This window comes from Entamoeba dispar, genomic scaffold (genome assembly GCF_000209125.1).
Source record: "Entamoeba dispar SAW760 scf_1105229462251 genomic scaffold, whole genome shotgun sequence".
Lineage (NCBI taxonomy): Eukaryota > Evosea > Mastigamoebida > Endamoebidae > Entamoeba > Entamoeba dispar.
Genome location: NW_001855099.1, coordinates 1 through 8,169, shown reverse-complemented (window position 1 = coordinate 8,169; position 8,169 = coordinate 1). Strand labels below are relative to the sequence as shown.

General features: G+C 30.1%; 6 protein-coding genes across 6 annotated transcripts in view, besides 6 other annotated features; 4 read left to right on the top strand and 2 right to left on the bottom strand.

Moving 5' to 3' along the window:
* The window catches only part of EDI_010110 (uncharacterized protein), a gene marked incomplete at both ends in the record, with an annotated part of 963 nt that extends 396 nt beyond the window's left edge, over window positions 1-567 (top strand). Inside the window, one exon of the mRNA XM_001733428.1 lies at window positions 1-567. This exon is cut by the window's left edge and continues 396 nt beyond it. Coding sequence (XP_001733480.1) covers window positions 1-567 — 567 coding nt within the window.
* Window positions 568-596: 29 nt separating this feature from the next.
* On the top strand, window positions 597-3,070 carry EDI_010100 (uncharacterized protein; the record flags this gene model as incomplete). The annotated part of the gene is made up of 2 exons (XM_001739597.1): window positions 597-816; window positions 906-3,070. The coding sequence occupies 2 exons, from the start codon at window positions 597-599 to the stop codon at window positions 3,068-3,070; spliced, it is 2,385 nt and encodes a 794-aa protein (XP_001739649.1).
* A 16-nt stretch (window positions 3,071-3,086) lies between these two features.
* EDI_010090 (uncharacterized protein) lies at window positions 3,087-4,757 on the bottom strand (the record flags this gene model as incomplete). Its single annotated transcript, XM_001739596.1, has 1 exon — window positions 3,087-4,757. One exon carries the CDS (start codon window positions 4,755-4,757, stop codon window positions 3,087-3,089), a length of 1,671 nt encoding a protein of 556 aa, XP_001739648.1.
* Window positions 3,157-3,195: a microsatellite.
* Window positions 4,758-4,901: 144 nt separating the features above from the next.
* Window positions 4,902-5,390, top strand: EDI_010080 (uncharacterized protein; the record flags this gene model as incomplete). The annotated part of the gene is made up of 1 exon (XM_001739595.1): window positions 4,902-5,390. One exon carries the CDS (start codon window positions 4,902-4,904, stop codon window positions 5,388-5,390), a length of 489 nt encoding a protein of 162 aa, XP_001739647.1.
* Window positions 5,383-5,468: a sequence feature (AT_rich).
* A 16-nt stretch (window positions 5,469-5,484) lies between these two features.
* EDI_010070 (uncharacterized protein) lies at window positions 5,485-6,219 on the top strand (the record flags this gene model as incomplete). The annotated part of the gene is made up of 1 exon (XM_001739594.1): window positions 5,485-6,219. The coding sequence occupies one exon, from the start codon at window positions 5,485-5,487 to the stop codon at window positions 6,217-6,219; it is 735 nt and encodes a 244-aa protein (XP_001739646.1).
* Window positions 6,220-6,385: 166 nt separating this feature from the next.
* Window positions 6,386-6,430: a sequence feature (AT_rich).
* Window positions 6,422-6,738, bottom strand: EDI_010060 (uncharacterized protein; the record flags this gene model as incomplete). Its single annotated transcript, XM_001739593.1, has 2 exons — window positions 6,422-6,604; window positions 6,685-6,738. The coding sequence occupies 2 exons, from the start codon at window positions 6,736-6,738 to the stop codon at window positions 6,422-6,424; spliced, it is 237 nt and encodes a 78-aa protein (XP_001739645.1).
* Window positions 6,739-6,825: 87 nt separating this feature from the next.
* Window positions 6,826-6,866: a sequence feature (AT_rich).
* Window positions 6,867-7,333: 467 nt separating this feature from the next.
* Window positions 7,334-7,432: a microsatellite.
* Window positions 7,433-7,877: 445 nt separating this feature from the next.
* Window positions 7,878-7,931: a microsatellite.
* The last annotated feature ends 238 nt before the right edge of the window (window positions 7,932-8,169 follow it).

The window sequence follows — 8,169 nt, the reverse complement described above, 5'->3', positions numbered from 1 at the left end:
TATAATACAAGATATTTCCAATTACCTACTTATTCTTCTGTTTCTTCTTATTCTAGTGCAAATGAAAAGACGTTATATTATGGTAGTAGATGGGGAGTTGTAAGACAATTAGATGCAGCATCTATGATGGAAAAGTCTATGTATTTACCAACAACTAATACTAGAGATGTACTCAGTATGGATAATATGTATAGTGCATGGAATCCTCAATTATTAATTTCTATAAAAACTCCTCAATCTGTTAATGCTGTTAATTCTTGTACTCTTACTATTCATTGGCAATTTGATGTTACATTGAGAGGTCTTAGGAAAGTACTTGTTTCTGAAGACAATTCTTTTAAACCTTATATTGGTTTTATTGGTTATGCTCGTAATAACAATGGACTTGTTGTACCTAATAATGTTCCTAATGCACAACCTCCGTACATTTTAGTTGGAGCAATTGATAACGGTTCTGCTCCATCAATTAATCCTGAAACTGTTTATGATGCTGCTAATAATGCATATTCTAATGGTGGTTTAGTATTACCAAATGATGGTTTACCAGAACATAATGTTAATCTCTAATTGATTATTGAACTTTAATTAGTTATTTGATGTTTAAACGAAGAAGAAGACAATACAATTATAATAAACGATATAAAAGATATTATAATAGTGCTGGTAGGTATGTTTCTAGACAATATGATAAACAACCCATTGATAATGAACAGCAGTTTTATCAATTTGGTGGAAGACCTTATAATCCACCAATTCCAGATGAATCTCTTCAAAATATAGTTAATAGGGAATTAGATAAACGATTGGGTGATGACGGTGGATTTTTTAAAAATATTGGTAAACAACAAAAAAGGATTGATGATGATATAAAAAATCTGTATAAGCTATTTTACGTGCTCAGCAAGATAATCTTAAAAATGTTCATCATATTGAACGTTTAGAATCTGCAATTAATAAATATAAACAAAACGCCGAACGATTTGTTACAGTTGAAGATTTAGTTCGTGAAAATAGAGAAATGATAAATAAAAACATTAATAAGATTAATGAATTAAGAATGGAATTTGGTGATTTTATTCCTCGTAATATTCGTACTCAAATAAAAGATCTTGATGAACAAAATTCTATATTGAAACGTCGTGTATCTAATATTGAAAAGAATAATGGGATATTTGTTACTCGTGCAGAGTTAAATGCTTTCAAAGATTTTTATGAACCTGTAGTTGAAAAACAAGGTTCTAGATTACAAAATATTGAAGAACGAATTGATATTTTGAAAGGATTGATTGATAAATATCCTGCTTTTGAGAATCAATTAAAAAAGTTATCTGATGATTATCAGAATATGGGTTCGGCGTTTTCTAGACAATATGATGATTTGAATTCTCGGTTTAGATATTTGAATACAATAAGTCCAGAAAATTTAAATGCTGTTAGAGCAGATTTAGAATTATATAAAGATCAACTTCAAAAAGAAATTCAATTACTTTATAGAACTAAATTAGATGTTAATGAAGCTGCCAAGTGGTTTGAACAAACGTGGTCTGATACATATAGACGAAACGATGTAAATATTTTATTAGAACAATTTGATAATTATATAAAGAAACAAGAAAGAATTATTAAAGATATTGATTCGAGACTCGTTGAACAACAACGATTTTCATTGAAACGACTTGATACAGTTACAGATAAGGTTAATTTATATACTGAACGTCTTGATAAATTAGAAAATAAATCAGAAGAATGGAAAAATGTTTTTGATGTGGTTAACAGATTACCTGAACACATGAAAATACCTTTAAATGATTTACTAAAAGATTTATTAGAAGAACAAGAACCTGCTAATTTTACTAGAAGAATGAGAATACTTGAGAGTGAAGTGAAAGCTCTTAAATCATCAATACAGAAAATTGGTGCTGGTAAAACGGAAGAACTTACTCGTGTAATAAGTTTAGTAAATAGTATACAGAATGATATGAATTCATATAAAAAGGGAGGACAAATAATAAATGCAGGAGAAGAACGTTTTTATAGTGATGATCCGGATATGAGACAGAGTAAAAAAGCTTTTGAAAATACTCGTCAGTTATTAATTTCTCAATTTAGAGATGTTAATAAGTATATAAAAAACAATGAAGTTCGTGGTACACAATATAAAGACGTGATAAGTACTGTTAATACAATTATGAACCAATTTGAAAATATTGCTCAATCCTTTAATGCTGAGTATGTTGTTCCTGTTAATGATATGCAAAATTTTCATGAAAGTATGATGTTGGTTTTGAGTGGTATTAAAGATGACAATTCGAATATTGATGAAATTCGTTATAAATTGGATGTTGCTTCTCGTGATTTTACTAAATTGCGGGCTTCTTGGAATAGTAATAGAATGGCTGGTGCTAAGATTATTGCAACTAAATTGGCTGAACGAAATGGTATAAATCTTAATGAATTTGTTGAATATGCTCAGAATTTTGTTGTACGTGGTGATACTAATTCTTATGTTTCTGAAAGTATAATACAACCAAGAAAAAGAATTACAGGAGATGGTATTTCTTCTGATTCAAATTCTGGTTTGGAAAATCGTGGTCACGGAGTGGTTACAGCGAAAGAGGTAAAACATGGATATGAATTAATGGGTAGACATGAAATCGAACCTAAATATAATGTTACTCCTGTTGCTTCTGATTATAGACAAAAAACAAATGATTTAATGCGTGCGGGATATAACGAATATGATTATGAAAAGTGGTATAAAGAAGCGAGAGCAGCAATAAATGAACGAGTGAAAAAATATTATGATAATCCTGAAAATGAGAGGGAAGTTATTGATGTTAACGGTCATATCACGGAATCTATTCCAAGAGGAGTGTATAATATGATTGAGTCAGATGAACTCGGTCGATATGAAAGGCGTGTAAATGCGTCCAAGAGGAACAATTTAATACTGAAACGTAATATGGAACGTATTAATAAACGTGCATGGGAAGACGTATTGAAGAAAGACACTTCTGCGAAATCTAAAAGAATAATAAAAGTTCCGATGGTTGCAACTAAAAAGAAGTAAATTAATTTATTCTTTCTTAATCATAAATTATGTCTGGATCATTTCCGTTTCCTCCGAGTGGTTGTTGTTCCATTGGATTGTTCATTTCTTCATCTTCATAATCTTCATCGTCATCATAATCATCAGATGAAGAGTCCATATGTCTTTCAAAATAATTATTTCTCTGCTTTTCATAAGATGACATGGTTTCTTTTTCAAAGTCCTTGAAGTCTTGTCTTGACATACCCAATGGATTTTCTGACTGGTATTCTTCTAAATCATTATTCCATTCTTCTTGGATACTCTCGTTATCTTGTTGAGACTCTTTCAGCATTTTCTTTAATTGTGGATTGTTTCTTCTTTTTTCTTTTATTTTATCGTTTAATTCTGTTAAGAAGTCTTCGTCATAACCTAGGTCTGCCATGAGTGTTGTCATTCTACTATAGAATGAAACGTGTTCTGGTGTATAATCCTCTTGCATGGTTGCATCTTCATCCTGTTCTTCTAAAGCATTATATTTCTCTTCAAGGTCTTTTTGTGGGTCATAATTAGTCTCTTGTTCTTGCATATCTTCTGATGGATTATCAGATTCTTGTGGATCTTTATAAATCTTTTTATCTAAGAAGACTGTTAAAGAGTTTCTTCTCCACCATGAGTATCCTCCATTTTCACGCATTAAATTTACAACGTTTTCGTATTCTTTCTGATTAAGCAGATGGATGCACGGTCTTGCAGTTACGATTGCTTTTGAATATTTTATATTTACCACAGTCTTCTTATTTATCGTTGAGGTAATGGCTTTAATTAAACGTACTGTGTTTTTATCATAGTTAATATCGTCTAATAAAATAAATCTATAATGCTGTTCATCATCGTATGTATCGAACAGGGAATCTCCGCGCAACATAAACGTGTTATATTTCATAAAAATTTCCTGGACAGCAAATTCTGTCTTCCCTGTCTTTGTTGGGCCGACAATAAATAAATTGCCCATACGGTATTTGTCTCCTGAGGCACATTTTATCCACTTTCTGATTGTTTTAATCTCCTCCATATCTTCTCTCCATGGAAGTAGATCCGTTTTCGTGTATTGTTCCATGTCTATTCTCCTAGCATTCTTCCTCATCCAACGAGCTTTAATGCGTCCCTCTTGTTGGATATATTTTTCTGCATTTATCTCCATTAAATTTTGTTCTAATTCTTTATAGTCTCGATATGAGTCCATATCGTTCAGGGCGTTAATCCAGGTTTGTTTTAATTCTTCCTTCTTATTTGGATCTCCCTGGTGTAGCCCTTCCCCCTTCTTAGTTATATATTTGATTATTGCGGAGATATCACCTGTTCGTGATGTATATGAATTTACTCTGGAATACCAGAAAGTCTGTCTGGTTCCATCAGAATGTGTAATTATTGGTCTGGCTTTAAAGGAACGTGGTCTTTTTAATACTATTAGCATATGTTGGTGTGGACGAGGATTAATTTCATCATGTTCTGTTGGTGATATATGTGCATATTGCACGTTACTGGTAGCTCCTGCCATCCTGTCCACAACTTCCTTGAATTGAATATTGTTCTTTATTTCATCACCCCATAGTGTACGGTATAGGTATCTGGAGGTGAAATGTAGTGGTTTATTAGACTTTAATGATTCGTTGAGGTGTATAAAATCTAATTTGGTAGGCTCGGATGAGAATTGGTTTGTTGACATTGAATGTTTGAAAGAAAAAAATCGGTTCTATTTATATTAAGTGATGAGGTTTTTGCTGGCGTGGAAATGCGTTGGAAATTACGTCATTGAGTAGAACTGATATATTTAAACTCTGAATTTTATAACTTTGGTATCGACTTAATAATGACATCGTTTACAGGTACACGGGATGACATTCATTACACAGTTCTCAATAAGGATCTTGCTGAAGTTTACATGGAAACTCAGCGTGAGCCAGATGTAAATACCTTTGTTAAAAAATTGTTTCATACTATGAAGGAGCCTTCATTTTTAGATTGGAGGTTAAACGTATCTGGCAAAGTAAATGACGATGCTGAACGAGCTTCCATTATAAGGTCTAAATTAGAAAGTATTCTTAGAAGTGAGCGTTTGTCGCAATACTTGGATGAAAACGGCATTAGTTTGAATTCGTATAATGCGTGGGTTAAGCGTAAGTACGGAAAGACTGTTAAGAAAGATATGAAAATGTGCGATTTACCAGAATGGATTCGTCGATATTCTAAGAAGATTGAAGATTTTGGTGATGATGAAAAAGAGCGTGATGCTCTACTCGGTGATGTTAAAAAGATTGACGAGGAAAAGAAACCCAGGAAACCAGAAACTGATAATTAATTGATTTAATTAGTTATTTATTTTTTTGTTTTGTTTACGTTTATATGTATTGTTAATTAAAATATTTTATGAATATTTCATCTAGATTTATTAAATGGACGATTCATTTGTTGAATGTACTTCTGTTTTACCTAGTAATGATTACAAATTGTATCCCTTCACTCGTCATGTATTCTTGAGTGGGGGATTAGCCGTTGGCAAGACTACTATTCTTAATTATATTCGGAGTGTTTGTTTTAATGTAGATGATATTTTCTTTGTTCAGGAATATATTGATTATGATGTTGAAGGTGAAAAGCGTTTAGAGAGTTTACATAATGGTTTAATAAAAAATTATCAATTTCAAAAGTATGTATTACAATGTTATAAAAAACAGTTCAAGCGAAATGAATTTAAAAATGCAAGAGTTGTTATATGGGAAAGACATTTGGGTGAAGCTTTGAGTATATTCTGTGAAAACGATGATTCACTCACTGATGAAGAACGTAAAGACATTAAAAATGAAATAGATTATTTATGTGAAATATATGATATACCTGGTTTAAATAATATTAATGTTAAATTTGTTAGAATTGATACAACTTCAATCGAAATTGAACGGATAATACAAATGTTGTTAAATGGTGTTATTTATCCAATGTTAATGAAAAATTATAGACATGATTTGTTTGTTTTATTGTATTGTGGAGATTTAAAAGAACAATTTCGCAGAGTACAGAAGAGAGGAAGAAATATAGAATTAAGTTTATATAAGAAAGATGATGATTTATTTAAAATTAATGATACGTATTTTAAGTTTTATTTGAAACATGATAAAATAATTAATTGATTAACTTATTATTTCATTTATTTGAATTACTATGAGTGATACAACTGAAGGTACTTCTATGAATTCTTTATTAAAACAGCCGAAGATACTAAACAGAATATGTTATTCGATTGCTGCCTCTATTGTCTTATTAATACTAATGATTTTAATTATTGTTAGTCAGTTGATTATTAAATTCTTAACATAAATGATTAAAAAATAATTAATTATTCTTTTGTGGCTTGGTTTGTGTATTATGTTTAGATGAGCATTTTTTCATTACTTCTAAAACTTTTCTATGAGTAGATAAGAAGTTTAATGCAGTTAATGCTATATCTTCTACTTTATACGCTTCCTTTTCTAATAGTCTTAAGTATTTATCGTCACCCAATGTTGCTATTTGCTCCTTTTTATACAGTTCTGTTAAATCTTCACATAATTCTTGAATGCCGTCAAGGTCTATAAAGTAGCTGGCCAAGTACTTACTTTTATGTCTTCTAATTGGATTGCGTCGATTCTATCTTCTACTGTGATACTCATTTTGTAGTTCGAGTTTGGATGTTGTGTTTATATTTGTTTGATTACGTGTATTAACGTTGTTAGACAGACATTTTAAGAGGTGTATAGTAATTATTTATTTTATATTATTTATTAAAATTTGTTATTTTGTTTTTGAAGAGGGATGTTGACAGACATTTTTTTATTCTAAACAGACACTTTTATTACTTTTATTGACTTTTGGATAGGACATAATTATGTGTTGTTTATTTGTTGCCAACTAAGCATCTTAATTTAAAACATAGGAACTTGATAATTTTCATCAATGAGTAAATCAATCTGCTTGGATCATATTAAAACTCTCATTATTGAATTGGCTGTTGAAGTTAATGAACGACTAAAAACGAATCTTACCGCCGATGGACGAAGTATTGTTTATGCTATTTCTTTTTGGGTGCATCAGTTAATATTTGTTAAAGAATATGAATTTGATTCTTGTCTAGATGAATATCTTCGTTATCTTCTCAACGACATTAAAAATTTCATCGTTGATTATGGTAAACTTGAACGCATTGTAGGTGAACTTGCGTTCTTCTACCATGATCTTGGAAATTTCTGCGATGATTCTAATTAATTCTTTCTTTGTTATTTTTAATGTTATTTGGTTTTGTTGATATTTATTTAAATCATAATTTATTGTTTTTATTATATTTACTCTTGTTTTATTATTACTTTTTTGTCATCATTCGATATAAACTTCATTTTATTCCTCATTGCTCTTGCAATACTTCACCTTTCTCTCGTTCTTTATTCGTTTTTCATATGTTTCTCTGCTTCTTTTTGTTTCTATGTTACATTTTCTTCTTATTTCTGCACCTTTCTTTCACCCTAATTCCTCACCATTTGAAATTTTTGAACGTTAATTTCAACCCTGCCACATATACATTATTATATAAACTAGGGTCAGCGATCTAATAATTCAGTTGCGCTGACTTTTGTGTTATACACCACTACAATATTTTATTAGACGTTTTGTGTTATTCTTTTTTGTTATTTATTATTTTAACTTCATATTTACTATTCAGTGTTTCTTTATTTTTCCCATAATTTTATGTTATTCATCCCAATATAGTCATTGAGTGAGTCAATTTTATTCCTATTCTGACTTTTTGAGGTCCAAAATATATATATATATTATATATGACTATATATTTTTATTATATTTTATTATATATTTTACTATTATTTACTATAATTTTGGTCAGTTTAGTCAGCTGACTTTTCTATTTGAGATTTTTAGATTTTCATCTGACTTTTTTAAGATTTTATTGTTATTCAACCCATAATTTTTTGAGTTTTATCCACGTATTGATTACGTCATTTGAGTTTTATTTAACCTCATTGATGTGTTACCACGTCATTATTTCTATTTTTACAAACTTCATCTGATGTGTTACCACGTCATCACACTCC